The 19,025-nt window shown below is 45.4% G+C and overlaps 1 protein-coding gene across 3 annotated transcripts in view; it reads right to left on the bottom strand.

The window, feature by feature from the left end:
- Positions 1 to 482: 482 nt before the first annotated feature.
- The window catches only part of EXT2 (exostosin glycosyltransferase 2), a 134,019-nt gene continuing 115,476 nt past the window's right edge, over positions 483 to 19,025 (bottom strand). For all 3 annotated transcript variants that reach the window (XM_057747959.1, XM_057747957.1, XM_057747958.1), the window contains 4 exons: positions 11,135 to 11,278; positions 9,414 to 9,542; positions 7,479 to 7,561; positions 483 to 1,210 (listed from right to left, as the gene is read on the bottom strand). In XM_057747959.1, the coding sequence (XP_057603942.1) occupies positions 1,072 to 1,210; positions 7,479 to 7,561; positions 9,414 to 9,542; positions 11,135 to 11,278 (495 nt within the window). In that variant the 3' untranslated portion in view covers positions 483 to 1,071. The remainder of the gene's footprint in view (positions 1,211 to 7,478; positions 7,562 to 9,413; positions 9,543 to 11,134; positions 11,279 to 19,025) is intronic.

Raw genomic sequence — 19,025 nt, forward strand, 5'->3', positions numbered from 1 at the left:
TATTACTAAATGCTGAAATGTAACGATGTAAATATACCGGCAACTATTGCAAAGCAGTTGTTACAGCAGCATTTAACACTGGCCAGAACCTCCCTTGCTAACATTAGGTTTATACCGAAAGAATGAGGGAAATTTTGGCATCCCCCTGGGGTGAGGGTCACAACTGCCTCAACTTTTTACAACATGGTACCAGCAGAGCCACTCAGCGTATGGCTAAGACGGGCCTTCTGTTTTTCCTCGAAAATATCGAGACCTAATCAGGAAGCACACAGATTCCTTTGTAGGTCTGGTGACACACCTTCCCTGAAAATGTCTGTATCCTGGGGCTCGTCCTCTGCTGGATGTACACAGCACCCGATACTCCTCCTGGCTACGTATCTTCCCAGACATGAGAAGGAGACTGGCGTTGAGGCCAGAAGATGGAGTTAAATACACACAAAAAGAAAGACAGTTCCATAATCAATATTTAAGACACAGCAGGATATGGAATAAAAAATAATTTTAATCATACCAAAAAGCCAAAGCAAAGAGAGAGAGTTCACGGAACTTATACGTCCCATCTCAGCAGCTGGTGTTCTTCTTCCACATGAGGCCAGTGCCCCATTGTCCCAAGGCATCAAATGCCACTAAGATGTTTGGATTTTGTACCAAATTCTGGGCGTGGCTTTTCCTCTGAAGAACCCACTGATTTGAAATAATGAAAAGTGAGAAACAGGTACCTCTTACATGATTCCCCAAATCTGAAATGGGCTGGAGGTTTCTCAGCAGTCTTATAGCCAGTGAAGTTTCCTAGAGGATCTTGTACTGAGCTGCAAACAGAGGACACCTGAGCTGCCCTTACCCGTGGAGCCTGCCACAAGGCTTCCATCTGGAGTTCTCAGAAAGAACCGACCAAGAGCATCTGAGGATGCATGACGTGCTCAGATGTCCTCCCTGGGCTCTTGCTCTCGGGAAAGCGGGCTGGGCGGGCACATGCCAACCTCTCACTCTGAAATCCGGTATCAGCGCTGGGGGGCCGTGTTCTCCTCCTCTGCCTGGGATTAGTGTTCAGACCTCCACCAGCAGCACGTTTCATAAGCTGCCGATGTTCGGGAAGCTCTTCAGTTTCTCAGGAAAGTCGTCCTTGTACAGGACGGGGTCAGCTCGGTGCTCCACCACCTTAAGAGGCATTGTCCCAAAGACAGAAGCAAACTTGTTGATGCACTCAGACCTGTGGGGTTTGGGGAGTGGGGAGGGCAGTGGAGCAGGTGAGAGGCACAAGGGGGGGGAGAAGAGAATCTGTTTAAGAGGCTGAGAGCTGAGAGCAAAATATCAATACACAGTCTTCAACATCAACAAAAGAAATGCAAGGATCCCCAGCGGGCTCCCAGCTTCTTACCACAGTTGGGAGGCTGTGGATAAAGGAAGTGATTTGCGGTACTCCGACTATCAGTTCAGCGGGAGAAAGGGAACCAGGGATGCTATTTGGAGGCCATGGGCCTGCAGAGGTCAGAATATCTTTCCCCCTCCCCCTCAAATTCCAGTCATTCTTCCAGCTCCGTAGAAGCAGGCCTCAAACCAAAGTGGATGAGCTGCCAACAATCCTTAACCCCATCCCTGCCAGCTAAAGAGAAGGCAAAGGGTGGAAAGGAAAAAGGCACCTGGATCTGTGCTTCAGCTCACTCAGGTTTAAAAGGGAGAGGGAGGACCTTACACACAGAGCGATGGAAGGCAGAAGGAGACAACAGGGCAGTGAACCTCAGTTTCAAACAACAAACACTTCCGTCATTCAGCCGACACCTGTGAGTGGCAACCTCTGGGAATTATCGGTCAACTTCCATAAGCTCTACTGTGAATGCTGAAGTTCACACAGGACAGCTTGCATAACTTTTAGCCACTCCCACATTAGAACCAGCAGCAACAAGCAACCGAGCACCGCTGGGGCAGGGCAGGGCTTGGTCCTCTCCTCTGCAGCCCACCCCCCCCCCGCCCCACCCGGCCCCGTAGCCCCAGCCGCTGAGCAGCCTCCTCAGAGGGGAGCGGGTCAGACAGGCTTATGGGAAGTGGGTCCGGTCAATCAGGCCAGACAGCTGGGTAATGCGGACGCTTCAGCATCAGGCCAAAGTGGGAAAACAAGCCCATGAAAACTGCTTTTCGAGAAGTTAAGAGGACCTCAAGGATGGATTTCAGAGAGGTCAGTATTCTCTCTCCTCAGTCAGGTTCATGGCACCTAAGAACTGGTTACCAAGAAGGGGCTGAATTTTAAGGCACAGACCAGAAGGCTCTTCTGTCCTCGGAGATACTGTTAGCCTTGTTTCAACTTCTTTTAATCAACAGCTTTTATCTGAGTCCTTTGAGCTTTAGCAAGAAACCAACTGATAAAGAAGCCAGTTATTATCAATTCTTTTCTCTTGCTTATTCTCTTGGTCAAAATGTGTTACTATTTCATTTTGAGCTGTTCCAGCTAATGATATCACTGTGCCCACAACCACAAATAAACAGCAACTAATATTTATCCTGTGTTTCAGGCTGTGTTAAAAGTGCTTGACATGTGTGAGTAACCCACGCCACCCTCACAACAGCCCTACGAGGCAGGTCTACTCTCCTTCCCACTGTGCACTGGGGAGACAGATGTGCAACACAGAGAGGCTGAGAGACAGGACCACAGGCCAAATAACTAGCAAGAGGCAAAGGCAAACCCAGGCATTCTGGCTGTGGAGGCCAAAGTCTTCATGACGAGATGATACACATGTATTTATTAACAGAATTCTAGGGTCTGAAGGGAGGAGCTGGAAATTAACAACTGCTGAGCACCTATCACGTGCCAGATAATTTACATACATGATCTCAGTGATCCTTTCAAGTACCCCCTCCGTATGCCCAAGGGTTGGTGTACAGGAGCTTCCTGTTATGGTTTGAGAAACCCAGGCTAAGAGAGGCTAAGGGACTTGCCCTGGGACCCTGAGCTGGAAAGTGGTGGAGCTGGGCTTCACACCCAGGCTTGCACGGCAACAGAGCCCTCACTCTTTCTACCACGCTCTACCACAGCCCACAGGTCACTGGGTTTCCCTCCTGTTGGCAGTCTTTCGAGACTCAGGAGGTCACAGTCACAGGTTCCAAACTGACAGGAGACTGGAGAAAAGATTGAGGGGTTTTAACAAAATGGCATGAAGCAAGCACTGGACAACAGCTTTTCTCTCCTTAAATCATGGGGTCAAGGCAGTGGCAGACGAAGTCAAGTCTCCCCAGGGTCTTACTTCTGACAGCTGTTCTGCCTATAGACATGTGCCGATTCTTCTAGCTTCCAGTATTCTGCTTGTAGACTCTGGCCAGCAAAGCCCAGCCGTGCCCAGCAGAGAAGCAAGCGAGCATGTATTAAAGAGGAATCGTGGTTCTTGGCAGAGGATAGGGGCTCTACGGCCCCCTGGAGAGCACTGAGGACAATGTCTCCTCTGTAACTAGACCTGCCAACAGGGCCGGGCCACGGGCAAGAGGCCACTGGAGCTCAGGCCAGCTTGACTTGTTGACAGCTGCCCCTGGTTAACCCAGGTTAGTGAGTCCTTTCTCTCCACACAGCCTGCCCTGGAGAAGCGGCTGCCATGCTGAGTGGTAAAGGTCCTTAACTCTCCTGCCAGGCACTGCTCGTGTTTCCTACTTTCTTCTCCTGCAGGGGATCTGGGTTGGGGAACAGGTTAGGGTAGATTACGAGTGTGGCCGGTTGCTGGTGGCTCACCTGAGTTGTTCTGCCAGGGGTCCAGCTACCGTGTCAGTAACTGTTCCCTTGGGTTGGTTTTCTAATCAAGTACAAACAGGCTAAGAAGTGCCAATGCCTATCTCTGAAGCGCTGGAAGGGTCTGGGGAGAAAGCTTTTTTCCTTTCAAACACATACCATTACCTAAAGTAACCAGGAGCCTTCCGGATCAGTGCTGGAGAAACTGGGAGGCAAACTAACCTTACCAGGCCCCGTGCCACAGGCTTCCAGGTAGGATGACCCCTTTCACCCCCAGCCTATAACACACTGCTTGGTACAAAGATGCTCAGTAAATATTTGTTGAACCCCTGAATGGATACTGCCACATGACAGACAGTTAATACAGCTATTTGAAGAGACGAAAAGATTGGAAGTTCAGGATAGGGTAAGTCAATTTCCTTAAGTCGGACAGCTAATGAGTGGCTAATTCATAATTTGAACAAAGACTGGCCTGAGTCAAAATGCAATGTTTGTTTCTTAAATCAGCACCGTCTGTCAGCCACACTGTCCCGACCTGGGTAAGGTTACTGCCTAAAATGAACAGTTACAGGTTCTTCTGGTTCTTGAAGAACTAACAGCAGGTGCTGGAAACGGATGCTGGACAGTAAAAGCCGCTCTCCTCCACTGCTGAGATTTCTGGTCCTGGACCCCAAACAGAAGAATGAACAGGCTTACCGAACTACAAAACTCAACACAAGGTCATAACATGCAGAGCGGTTACCTCCTTTCACTGTGTTGTGCAAAAATGTGGATTCTGCAAAGGGAACTATGTAAAAAATAAAACAAACGAACAATTCTGCCGCTGTAACTCCATGTCTTGGTCTGCGCAATCGGGCTTACATCATGTCCTCCTCCCTTCCAATCTAAGTGCCTTATTTAGCAACTGTCATTCAACTTTAATCCAAATAGTTTTGCTATCCATTTCTAATTAATTTCAAGATTGATTTCCTTCTGTTCCCTATTTCTCAAAAGGGTAGCTGATGTTCACTGACCCTATTTCCTCACTCCCAGCTCACACGCTTCAGCCCCATCACTCCACGACATTATTTTTTCCAAAGTCACCAGTGACCATTCAACTCCAAGACCGTTTCCGCGTCTGCATGTTCCCTGCTCCTCCCTTGCTGCCAAGCACTACAGACCCTGGTTCTCTCCCGGCCTCTCCGGCGGCTGCTTCTCTCTCCTCAGTTACCCCTTCTATCACCTAAGTGTCCGAATTTCTCAAGATTCGACCCTTGGCTTTTCTTCAATCAACTGCCATCTCTGGACAGATGTCTTCCAAATCTCCATCTCTATTTCAATCTCTTTTTCTAAAGTTCTAATTCTGTATTTCCAACTGCGTGCTCTGTATCTACATCTCCACATACAGAGGGCAAGACCCAAAGCGCACCTGCCTTACTGCCCTCCAACTTCACCCATGATTAACATCTCCTGGTCTCATTCATGATACTGCTAAAGGTGCAACACTCACCCGCTACCCTCCCCTAACCAGTGTCCCTCCTAATTATATTACACTGTTACAGGTACTACCATTCTTCCTATCTCGATCAACTCCTTCTCCATAACTTCCCCATACCTATGCAGCTGGAAATCAAATGCTAAAACATCTTCCTCTGGGGGGAAAAATCCCTTGCAATTTAATTCATCCCTTCCTCTCCACACTCAACTTAGTTCAAGCCTTCTAACTTTCTTCTTTCTTCAGTCTCTTCACCTTCATTCCATTCTATGCACTACTTCCAAATCAACCTCAAAACAACACTTTGATCAAGCTACTCCCCTATTCAAAAGCCTTCTATGGCTTACCAGAGCCTGAAGAAAAAAGCTCAGCTCCTTACTTGGGCATCCAGGGCTCTTTGCAGTTTGGCACTAATAGGCCAGAATGCGATGCTCTTGCCAAACTGGATATTTTGACTGTTTGCCAAATGTGCCTTGGACCATCCAGTTTCCCCTGCCGAGGATCCCCTCTTCTCGCCCAGAGTTGCATCCTAGTGACCTCTGAAGGCTCACTTCAGGTGCCACCTCTTACAAAATTATTCCTACTAACTGACCGAGCAAGACGTCACTTCTCTCTCCTCTGATCAGCTGTTAACATTTTCAGCCGTATGACACTTATCACATACAGCTTTGGACTGAGTTTTACACACATACACACATTAAATAAATATATACACACACGTGTGTGTGTACCTGTTACTGTTAATTATAAACGCTGATAAAATCAAGCCTACCAACAACTGGGCAGTTACCTGTTCTAGTTTCGAAAGCCTCTTCCCACGAGGAAGCGTCCACATTCCCCTTAGTTATTTTCTCCAGTGTTTAATAACGAGTTATGTCTAACTTAAATCTTTCTCACTACTTTTGCTATGATCTCAGTGGTGTTACAGAGGAGCTGTTTAGTTTCAGCATTAACTTTAAGGCCATTATTGGATCAACCTTTCTCCATACAATTCCTTTCTTGGACCCTATAACCTCACCATTTTAACTAAGCCCAATCAATACCTAGTCACTTAATGCTATGAAATTCCCCCCAACACAGAATGGGGGTAGGTTTAAGTACCAATTTCATGTACTCTAATGGAACCATAATTGGGGTCTCTTCCAAATGAGCTATGACAGTTAATGTCACTGTTCGTGACTGGGTAATACTTGATACCAGCGACAGATATTTCCAAAATCACAATAATATTTCATATTGACAGTTGGTAAAAGTCATGTCATTTGGGTAAGACATTTATACATGCAAGAGATAAAGAGATTATTTAGAGAGTAAGAGTGAGAAGGAATAAAGCATTACAGAAGAATCCAGGCCAACTGAAACAACTTACTGTACAAAAACTCCTCCAGGCTTGAAGGACTTTGATATGGCTGAGAGATTTCAGAAGTGAATGCTGCAAGCAGATGCAGAGGAGACCTGTGGAAACCTGAACTAAATCCCTCCTTCTAAAGGGCTACCACGACATTCTCTGAATGCATTCTGGCCCCTTGACCATAGTGCTACTGGCAGTCAAGAGCTTGCTGTCTTATGTAAAGGGCTGCCTTTTGGAAGAATTAGGTTTGATTCAGGAGATTCGAAGCTTGGGGACTTTTGGGATACAAGTGAGAACTATCAGATCCACTCTAAGATTGTAAAGGTCTTCTTTTATACTCACTTCTTTTATACTCACTTCTTTTATACTCACCTACAAGGCCCTTTATTACATCTACATAAATGTGTGCTTATTGACTCATCGACTGAATCAACATAAAGGGAGTATTTCAAAGCTGCCCTGCTTCGCTCTCTGTAACGTGAAGAGCCGTGCTCTCAATTCTGTTCTCGGTAGGTGTTTTAGCAGTGTCAGCAAAGGTCATTTGTCTCTGGTGGGTTTGGGTTAATTCCTTCTAATCAAACTTTCACTGTAACACGGAGATATTACCTTGAAAAACAATCCAGTATTTCCTTGGAATTAACTCACTTCCACTCGAAAGACTGTGGACGGTTCACTGCTTAGTCCACATGGAGAAGGTGGCTTCTGGAGCTTAAGGCCAGCTATATTTTTAAGACCCTTCCAGCCATTACAAATTGAGTGCGTCGCATTCCAAATTCATTCTCTGGGTGACCTGGGCTTGAACTAACCCAATTCCCATGTGAAAAAGGAGGTGACTATGGCTACCAGCTGCTGCCCTCACATCTGCAATGAAGCCCCACAAGCAGGCCCAAGGCAGGGAAGGGGATCAGAGGCCAGGGCAGACTTCCGGCTGGAGGCTTACTCACCTCTCCACCATGTGCGTCTGGTCTAGCGAGAGCCCATCGATGGCCGTGCACTCAGGACACTTGAATTTCTTTCGTGGTGTTACCTGCCAGAGGAGCACAAAAATATACCTGGCTGCCCGTGCCAAGCACAACAGAATCACGCCTGGGACAGCTCTGTGCGTGCCCCTGTTCCGTGAGCCGAGATGCCTGCTCCCCTCCACGCACACACAGGCACACACACACACACCTCGCCACTCCTTCAATGCCGTCTGGCTCGGCCAACAGCACGACTCACGAGGGCCCAATAAAAAAGGCTTGGCGCGCTTTTGCCTTCTGTAACTGGAAAGAAGGGGTGATGACAAGCTCCTTAATTCCTGTTTAATGACTGTTTTCTCACTGCCAAGGTCCTTGTATAAACACCATTTGTTCTTGCAGCCATAAGGGCGATGAAATACAGCTTCCCACAACGTTCACTGTGACCTTCGTTCCAACAGGCGCTGCTTCTCCTTCTTCCAGCCAATGGCAGATGCTACAAGCAGCGCCGTGCCCTCGAAAATGCCAGGATATTCTGCAAACTCTTTGAGTTAAAAAATTTCCAATGGTCCATTGCCCTCTGAATCCTTTTCCCTGACTCTCCCCACCACCCTCCCACACCTTAAACTTCTAATATTTTTCTAACAAACTCAGGGAAGGCTGCTATCCTAACCTAGTGAAGATAAGTAAACAGCAGAGGGATGGGAGGGGAAGAAAGTTAGATAACTAAGACCAGGCTAAGAAGCGTATAGAGCAGAGGAATTACTGTCCAGAGTAAGCAGGCACAGCTAAGAACATCTTGAAACTTGTCAAAAAGCAAATTTGGAGATAAGGCGAGTTCCTTTAAAACTAGTTTTGCAATTTACATTCTTTAGTTTTCCCTGCAGTGAGCTGTTCATTGAGTTATTTAGACCGCTGAGGGGCAGGTTAAAGATTGGGTCACGTTTGAACACACAATGGCTTTTCCTCTTTCCTTAGTCGCTTTGGTTTAATCTGGCTTCTCTCATCAATTAATAGCATGAGGAATCATTTGGGAACACCATATCATGCTTCCAACATAAGCTTTCAGTATAGGAATCTGGCCTAGAAGCATGGCCCATTTTCACAGATGGAATTCTAATTCAGAAAGAAAAAAAAGTCAAGACGATTCCACTGTTATAAAGAAGTGTACTCTCTCTACATGTCTAGGGATCTGATTTGAGCAAGACCTCTGTTTTAGGAATAGACATCTACTATACATACAAAGATCCCTAGGTGATCTTTATCTACTCTCAGCTTTTAATACGTTACAGGAAAAGTTCTGTTAAAAACTGGTAATCGCTATCTGAAAATGATGTTTAGGACAACTACAGTTATAATTGTACAAAGTGTACTATCTTCTCCATGTCTATTAAAAAAAGGCTACCTTATGAAAGATGTAAATGGCATTCTTTAAAAGAACTAGATGCCAAGTCACTTTTGTTTTGTTGTTTTTTTTTTTTTTTGGGCACACGGGCTTAGTTGCTCCGTGGCATGTGGGATCTGCCTGGAGCTGGGATCGAACCCATGACCTCTGCACTGGCAGGCAGATTCTTAACCACTGCACCACCTAGGAAGCCCCCAAGTCACTTTTTAGAATAAAATTTTATTTTCTTAAAAAACATGATTTGTAGATTGACCACCAAAGCCTTTATCTCTGACATTGAGGTCAAAAACTATAACTAAAAAAAACTGTATAAAAATATGTTTAAATCATGAAAGCCTAGCTTCAATTTCACGATATGACAGCATCAATCATAGAATCTTAAAGCTAAAAGGGAGCTTAAAGTTCACCTATTCCAAGGCTTCACTTACAGTTATGAAAGCTTTGGACACTGAGAAACAGAAACGTGCCCAAGATCACAAAGTAAGTCAGGGGCAGAGCTGGCCAAGGACGCCTCCTACCTTAATGACAGCTTTCCCTGTGACGTTAGCCACCAGGAAATTCATGGCAATGTCTTCGCAGTTCATATGAGCATCCACCCAGTTCTTGATGTCCCCAGGCATCTTGTAGGTATACAGGTAATTAAAATACTGCCAGGTGAGACAGAAAAGGAGACATTCAAACAGCAGTTCCCTGTGGTTGATATACAAAGGGCAAGTGAGCCATGGCAGGGGGACACACTTTCTCTCAGAAGATTAGTCACAAGTCTGGATCAATAGAAAGGGCTAAGGAAGTATTAGAATGGTTCTGATCAGGCGACCAAGTGTCTTTCACGTTGTCATTCTTTAAAAGATCACCTACTGCAAGCAGAGGCGTATACGGTATGGTTGTGAAGCGCTTGTAAGAAGTAGGCCATTTGCACTGATTAATGTGTCATACATTTAATAAATACTGTTCAGAGACACACAAATTACTGATCTTCACTAAATCCTTCCCCTGAGTCACAATGCTCAACCCTGTTTTCCACATTCTTTCCACAGACTGCAGAAAGAAACAGAGATATATTAATGGTGGCCTGACATTGCAGACATGTCCTTTTTAAAGTAAAACAAAAATGAGGCAATTCTGAAACTACATAACCGACATGTATGACAGTATAGAAATTTGTGGGCAAAAAAGAGGTATTTATCAGTCGACCATGAACCCCAAGAATTACAAACCTTATCTGTTTATTTATTCTTTGCTAAGGACAGAAACTCGTTTCTGGATCTAGAGCCCTGAAAAATACGAGGACAGCAGCGCTGAGATAACAGCAAGCCATGAGCACAAGCACAGCGAAGTCAAATTGACGGCGCGGCGCTGAGCAGCCCTTTCTCCTGACGCCACGTCCTCATGCCGCTGCGGACAACTGGCAAGTTACTACTGTTGAATTAAGCCACACACCCCCTGGGAGCACTCCATCACCAAACGGAGTGTTCTAAAGTCCAACACATACCCTTCGATCTCTCCTTTTAATAAAAAAAGAGTCAAAAACGTAGTGACAATTCTAAGACAAGAAACACAAAAGGCTAAAAAATACACACAAGGAATTTCAACCCCGTTAGTTATCAAATCAAAGTGAAATCAATGAGATCCATTTTCACTTATCAAAATAGCTAAGTTTGCTTCTTCAAAAATGTATTGCATGCAAAGGAGAGTATGGTAAGATACTTTTGTATTTTGCTGGTGAGAATGTAAATTGTCACAAACTACCAACAAATAAATATATATCAAAACCTCCCCCAAATGTTCATAATTCTTCTTCTGAGGATCTATGACAATGATCATAAGTACACACGGGCATGGGAATGGATACTGATCATTATTTAAGCATTTGATATCAAGCATCATCTGGCAAAAAAAAATTAGATATAACCTAAATATCCAACGATAGAGAAAAAGTTGAAATATGGAATATTAATATAATGGTATATTAGCAATTATGTTAAGGAGAAGTTGTTTACGAAGAAATGTTAATGACAGAAAAAAAACCTCACAATATAATACATGCAAAAAAGCAAGCTAATAAGAATATTCACAACTGTCTATACGTGTGAATTAGTAAATAAAAGAGGTAAACTGGAAAAAACATCTAAAATAGAACTAAACTCAGCAAAAATTAAATTGGGCCAAATAAAATGAGTATCATACCCTTGGTTTTGTAAGCTCAGCCCCACCTGCCCCATGCCTGCCCCTGACTTACCTTGTGATAAAAAGCTGCCCCCGTGAGCACCATGGACACCTCATTGGTCCACTCAGACTCATACTTCCACTTATTCATCTCATGGTCCCAGAGATGCAGGCGACCTGGGTAACCCACCAACCGGTCAGGAAATTCTCGCCAGACCTGGGGACAGAAACACATCAGCCATTAACTCCCAGTTCAGACGACAACCAAGCACAGTGCTCAGTTCTTTAAGCAATATCAACAGAGTCCCTACGTTCAAATCTTCACTAAGAGCAGAATGGGCTTCTGAAGATAATCCACCCAACAGGTGCCAGTTCTTCTGCCAATGTTCAAAGATAGATGTTGATTCTAACTTCCTCCAAAACTTCTCTGCGCTTGCTCGGAAATTTCAAGTAATGTAGAATAATAGCTTCCTGAATTGGGCCAAGGTAGGTAGTCTCTTAACATGTGATGAATGAAATAGTTTCCATTCTTAATGAACATACAAATAAAAGAATAAATGGAACCCTGATTTATGTCAAATTTTGATGATTGGGAAAATTTACAAAGTCTCTGTTTCTAAAAAAACAAAAAAATCTACCTGGAGCACAAAGACATTTTTATGACCTTTTGGAAGCCTCAAGTATACGGAATTTGTCTGATTCTATAATCTGTAACATACTGAAAACAAAAACTTGATTTCCACATTTGGAAAGGTTCTTAGATACAGTTCTGTTAAACAGCATTTGGTATATGAGGGGTGGGGTACTTCCAGTACCTTTCACCACGTATTTCCATATAATTTAGTTTAACCTTTAAATGATTCACCGTTAGTGAATACTGACAAATTACCAGCTCTCCTGGGGCCGCTTCTCAGCACGTGTCCCCATCCTTGACCAGACCTCTCCACAGCAGAGTTCCTGAGGGCCCACTCCTGGGCCCTATTCTCTTTTTTAAATTCTCCCCCCCCTAAGTAACATCTAGTTTCAATCGCTTTAAATACCATCTATACTCTGATAACCTTTAAATGTATGTTTGGCCCTGAACGTTTCTGAGACAACCAACTATTTACTTAATATCTTTTAACTGGATAAACAATAGGCACCTCAAACTTAACATGTCCAAAGCATAACTCTTGATTCTACATCCTCAGAAAAGCCATTCTCTCAGTCTTTTCCATCTCAATAAGTCATCTAATCCAATTGCTCACGCCAAAAGCTAAGAGTCAGCCTTTATTCCTCCCTCTCCCTCCTTCCCCACATCCAGTCCATTAGCAACTCCTGCTGGCTCTGCATCTGACCCCCTCTTACCATGTCTACTACCACTCTCTCCAGCTCAAACCACCATCACTACTAGATACCTGTAGATTACTGTAACAGGCTTCCAACTTATTTCTTTGCTTCCACTCTTGCCCTTCCAAACCATCATTTACAGAGCATCCCTAAAAGAACAGTATTCTATACAGGGTAGTTCCATCAGTGGGCTCCATCCTATTAATTTATACCTTTTCTCCTTATATACTTACCCACACATATATAAGTCACATGGTCACCTATGCTACAGCAATCAGAGGTTTCCCCAACACCCAAGTGTCACTGAGTCCAGGGAAGATGTTTCATTGCTTTCCCAAAGGTAGAGCCAGTGTGCTAGTACTTCCTCTTTTTTAGCTTGCTAGGGCTGCTGTAAAAAGTAACACAAACTGAGTGGCTTAAAACAACAGAAATTTAGAAACCCAAAATTAAAGTGTTGGCAGGGCCATCCCATTCAGGAGAAGGAGCTCTCCTTGCCTTTTCCCAGCACATGGTAGGTGGCTGTCCATCTCTGGCATCCCTTGGCTTGTAGACGTATCACGCCAAACCTCTGTCTTCACATAGTCTTCTTCCCTCTGTGTGTGTCTCTGTGTCCAAATTTCACCTTTTTATAAGGATTCCAGTCAAACTGAATTTGGGCCTACCCTACTGATCTCATTTTAACTTTCTCTCTGAAAAGACCCTATTTCCAAATAAGGTTACTAAGGGCTAGGATTTCAACATATCTCTTTAAGATATATTCAATCCATAACATCCCCCCACAAAATCTTCAAAATTGGCCCAAAAAATGGCTTCCTATTGACTAAGAATAAGCCAAACTCCTTAGCATGTTCTAAACGGCCTTCCTACTCTCCAATGTCCGCAATTCAGCAGCCTCCCTGTTCTTTGTGACTAGACCTCAAGCCCTCTGCACCTGCTATTTCTTCAATGGAATGTTCCCCCAGATTTTCAAAAGGCTGGTTCCTGCTCATCTGTCAGGTCTCTGCTCAAATGTCACCTACTCTGAGAGGGCTTTCCAGATCTTCCCATCCAAGGTAAATACCACACCCAAACAGCCATTCTTCATCACACCCCCTAACCCCACGTTTTTCGTCACCAAACTTTCATTTCTTGAAACTGCATTGGTTGTTTATTGTTTACTTATTTATTATCTCTTTTCCTCCCACTGAGTTTAAACTCCATGAGAACAGAGACTCTGTCTTACTCACTGTGGCATCCCAAGCACAAAGTGCAGTGTCGGCACATGACAGACAGCGTCTGTGCGCACTTGTTGAATACACGGCCTGGCAAAATCTCGGCAGGCGAACAGCTGAGTATGAAAAAAGGGAACCAAAGATCCTTCCTCTCTTCTTCACAGCCAGAGCTAGCATATTTCCTAACTCAGAAAGGAGGTCTGCAACAGTACTGATCACCAGTCACCATTCGTAATCATGTGACAGGCTTTGTGTGAGAGGACCAAAGTAATCACTCACCATCACTAAAGCACATGTTTTAAATTGCTTCTCCAGGAGCGGGCAAAGGGGCATCTGCTGAGTCATGACACTCTCCTGCCCAGTCCTTGTGATCACCTCCATGCTTTTATGGACTGTCTGACCGGGCCCTCGAACGTGGTCTGGAGTCGTGAAAAGAGGTTTCCTTTGTGCAGAACCAGCTCACCTAACAGGCCTTTCCAACCCACAACCTTGGCCTCATTAACACTATGTTGTAACTAACAGAGTTAATCGGCCACAGGCATCATCGTAATAGCTGCAGACAAATGAATCCATGTCAAACACTTCCTCAGATGTGTAATGCTGCTGCTGTGTTCTCTACTCTGGGGTTTGCATTTCAGCAGATTAAAATAATACGATACTATTACAGTTTTATGGAGCCCAGAGTAACAACATAGGCTGTGGGCCAAAACTTCTGTCTGGACTGCTGGCCTGGGCAGACCCCACCAAGGTTCCTTTGCTTGGCACCAAGCACCTGCCTGTTCAAGTCACCCTAGGACCACAATCACCCATTCATCTCCATGGAATTAAAGAGATTTCTGAAGGGCTCCAAGCGCCAAGTACCTACCCTCAACACCAGCGACGGGCAAGGGGAGGAAAAGCGGTGGGTGGGGCATCCGTTCAGTTGGCACCTCTACTGGATGGAGGCTGCACCTCCCGTCCCTGTATCTGTGTCAACACAGCTCTCTAACCCACGCGAAGGAAGGTCAAGTCACTTTCCCAAAGAGGTCTTTTCAAGCCCCCATCTGCAGCAATAACAACAGTGGCTCCGTTTTAAGGTCGAAGGCTGTTGAGATTTCAGTCCTCCTCCTGTGAACTGAAGCCACTTACTAAACTTCTCTCCAGAGACACTTAATTTGGTAACACTGGCTCACAGAACGCTGAACTACGCTGCTCTGAAAACATCAGAGGTGTCCTGAAGCTCAGATGCCTTTGGAGTCTTCGGTGAGCGCTGTTTCTCAGGCGGGGCCTCTCTGCCCTTGACTTACTCTAGGCAGCTGGATGCAATCAAGATACCATCCTTGTCACTTCATCTATAACTCTGCAGCTGACTGCAGGATCAAAACGGAGCGGAACAGAAGGGGATGGGCCCTACTCTAACCGAGCCCCGGCACAGTACGAAGTCCTTTATGCACATAGTAAAGCATTTTCCCCAGAAGAGTGAGAACTGGACTTCGAACCCCCCCTCCCCTCATTGCTACCCACCTCCCACTCTAATGCAACTTTTTTCTTTTTGCTTCAGGGAAATGCTCCAGGGTCAGCCTTTTGTCATTACTAACAGATGCCTTTAAATATTGTAGTGCAGGCACTGGAAACTTCACGTTATATCCCTATAGTTCTAGTAATAGTGCTCCCAGAGCTATGTTCAAGTCAAAAGCCATCATTCAATTCTTTGCCTATACTATCGAAGTCCTCCACATATAGTGTCGTTTATTTTTTATTTTATCTTATTTTTTTTTTACATTCTTGCCTGCTTTATTATAGATTAACTGACCATAGGTGTGTGGGTTTATTTCTGGACTTTCTTTTTTTCTTTTTTTGAGCTCTTTATTGGAATATAATTACTTTACACTTTTGTACCAGCTTATGAGGTACACCAAAGTGAATCAACTGTATTTATACACATATCCCCATATCCCTTCCCTCCCCGTCCCGGCCCTCAAGGCGGGGGGCGGGGGGGAGGGGTGGGGGGACGAAGGGGAAGCTGGTATGAAGTGAGAGAGTAGCATAGATAGCTACTGGGAAGCCGCTGTATAACAAAGGGAGATCAACTCGATGATGGGTGATGCCTTGGAGTGTCATTTATTTTCAATCACATATATCTTTGAAGACAGAGGCCTATCAAACTCCACTCCTTTGTTAGGAGCTTAGCAACAATTTGAATAGTCCTTACATTGGGGGCCTATTCCACATCACTATTCAAACAGGAATTGTAATAATATAATACCATCCTAACTACTTCCTTTCATTCTAATTTTTATAATCTTGGTCCCAACCACCTCTTACCTGGATTATGGAAATAATCCTCCTCTCTGGACTCCCAGCTGTGCTCACTTGCCTATTTTCAGAGTTATCAACATCCTTTTTTTTTTTTTCTTTTCCTTTTTTAAGCTTCCTGAGGTCTTGTGTGGCTTCCCATTACTGGAGGATAACACTAAGATCTACCTTTGTTTAAAAGGCACGGGAAGCAGCTGTGATTACCGCCTAGAGAAAGTGCGCTGGGGGACAAGGTTAACGTATATCCAGGACTAGCTCTGCCACTGACAAGCTGTGCCCCAGACCTACTCAAGTTGCCCTGCTTCCATTCTGCCCTCTGCAAAATGAGGGGTTGGATTAAATGACCGCTAATGAGCTTTTAGGCCTGAATTCTTCTCGCTAACCTATTTCCAGGGAAACGAATTCAGCAACTGCAATCAGTGGCAGGCCTGCGTTATTTAACCCTGTTTAAAATGCCACGCACATACGGGCGCCCAATAAATGTTCCTAAAAAGAGGATAATGCACTATATTCTAAGCCAGCTTAGAGAGTGCATAGTAAACTCAGGGTGTGTGCTAACCAGTCAGATTCAGGAAACACACGGGGCGGGGGGGGGGGGGGGGGGGTAACAACAGGTGGTGCCCATCTGGGATGTCCGATAAGGAGATCACGGGCTAGCTCCAGGAGGAGAGGAGCTCTCTGAAGTGGCTGCTACCGTCATCACACTTTCAAAGGCATAATTTCACAGGGATATTCCTACTGGGTGAGAGGGATGCCACATGTATCAGGATTCGTGAACCAAGAGATGGACTAAGAGGTGCTGAGGGGAACGGGGTGGAATATGGACCCAAGGTACCCAGAAGTGGGCCAGGGTTCACGTCTCTCCTTCCACACATCCCCTGGGTTTTGTCAATCCCTAACCATCAAAGTGGAACAGAACGCTATGACTCAGCCCAAGTCACGTGGCCACGTGTGCAGGTCAGTCACAGCAGACTTGCAAGGAACCCAGCTTGTAAACGCCTTCGAGTTAGTGGCTGTCCTTCCAGTCGGGCTTGTCTTGCGTGCTGCCCAGATGGGAAAGGGGGAACTGGCTGGGGTCCAGCTTCTAGGTGGTTTCCACAGAGGAGCCAGTTATCAGATTCACTCTCAGCCCTCTGGGAACAAAGCTCACCTTTTACATTCGGAATTTCCTGAAATGAAGTGAAATGGAGGGACTGATTGACCTCATTTGCAGCTCGTGCTTTTAATTACAATGGTGGTTGGTAGTTTTTGTCAAGGGGGTGCTTTGCAAAAAGCCAAAGAGCTTTTACCCACGCCTGGGACACAATTAAATGCTAATTCTGGGCATCTAGAGCAAGGGCGCCCCGAAGTTGTCAGCTGGAGGGCCCTAATGCTGATTGGTTTTGACAAATGCATGTACACGCTGCGTTATGTATTAAGATTTACCTGTTAGATCACTTCAGTTTGCCCCGGAGACCTTTCCAACCCAAGGCAGGGTTCTGCTTAAAATTAGCCAAACAGGAAAAGCCCTGTCATGCAAAGGCTCCTGGGGTTTTGGCGGCAATCCTATTTGTCCCAGTCTGCCTGGAGGGTACTGCCCTGGCGCTGGGGCACACGATCGCCACTCCTTTCAAGTCCTTTCTTCAGGCCTGGGGCAGTGAGGAGACAGGCCAGAGCTGGTAGAGGAGCTAGTAAACCTTTCACCGATCCCACTGTTAGGAAGAGGTGACCCTAAGATATTCGCCATCTCACAGAGAGCAGAAGCGCAGGCCTTCGGTGGATGGTTGAGACTCACACCCCAATAGTCTGAGCTACAGACCTCTGCCCAGGCTAACTTGGGGGTCGCCTGGAAGGCACAGATCATTCAGTCTAGTCCCCTCACTGAACAGATGGGAAAACTGAGGGCTGGAGAGGAAGCGGCTGTCCAGAAGTCACACTGCTAGGTCACGCCTAACTTCCCGGCCAGCCTCTGCTCATGAAGTCCTGTGGTTTCCTGCTCTCCGAATTCTAGAATACCTCCTCTGCCCAATCTCAGGCCTTCACTTGCCAAAAAAAGAAGTCAGATGATGGTGTCTAAAGTCACACTCAGTGTCAGTGTTCTCCGCTGTGTGCAGCTGGTGGCAGACGTGGTTAAGGTTCCCACATGCACGCGGAGTGACCGAGGAGGGACCGAGGAGGGGAATAGACTGGGGGAGTGAGAGGAGGTGGGGAAATGCCAAAACCTTCTGCTCCCCTCAGCACTCATCTTCTGAAAGCTGAAGGCTCATGAACATGGTTTCCATTTAGCAGAGAAAGTCACATGTTCACGCCGTTAAAAGAAGGAACTCCCATCAGCTGTGCAGCAAATGAGTGAGATGCCACTAAGGATGTGGAAGACATACTGAAACCTTGTAATCCTGGAGGCTCTGGAGCAGGGAAGGAAGGACAAGTGACAAGCAGCTGAACAAAAGATTAAACTCAATTACTGTTTTTTATGAGGCAATGAATCTCTTGAGGGATCATAAGGAAGGGAAGGAGAGACGTGAGTTTGAGGGGATGGGAGGAGGAAAAGATGGGTCAGGATCGGGTCACGGGTTTTCTAATTTTGCGCTTCTTAAGAGCCACTAAACGTGAAATCATTTTTTATTTCCATAACCTCAACTCTAGCGGGGGCCATACTATTTCTAAGTCTGGTCCCAGGGGATTGTTTAATGACGTTAAAAGAACAATGATCATAAGCCAAACGGCTATTCTCTTTAAATCCTGCACGAGGTAGAAACAGAGACTTTCGCTTTTATAAATAACCTCTATTGAGCCTTCAAAATTTCAAGTTGACCTTGGTGAGGCTCAGTTTAACTGACTGGGGACCAAAGATACCAGCTCTGTCCAGCAGGGTGGAAGTAACCCTCCTTACTTCAAGTCATGGCCCTGGTGACTCCTACCACTCACTGTCACAGATGCTATTGCAGAACTAGCCAGGTTTGTTTTCTTCTTACTGTGCAAAGGGAGGAAATGGCATTAACCACAGGCTGCAATCCTGGCTGATTCTGAAGCATAAACGTGGTTCCAAAACGATTCTTTAACGAGTTAATTCATCATATTGCCCTATATGTGTGCTTAAACTCCATAATTTCTTGGTGGAGAATCAAGAAGCAGAGGAACTCTTTTAAA

Source organism: Hippopotamus amphibius, chromosome 9 (genome assembly GCF_030028045.1).
Source record: "Hippopotamus amphibius kiboko isolate mHipAmp2 chromosome 9, mHipAmp2.hap2, whole genome shotgun sequence".
NCBI lineage: Eukaryota > Metazoa > Chordata > Mammalia > Artiodactyla > Hippopotamidae > Hippopotamus > Hippopotamus amphibius.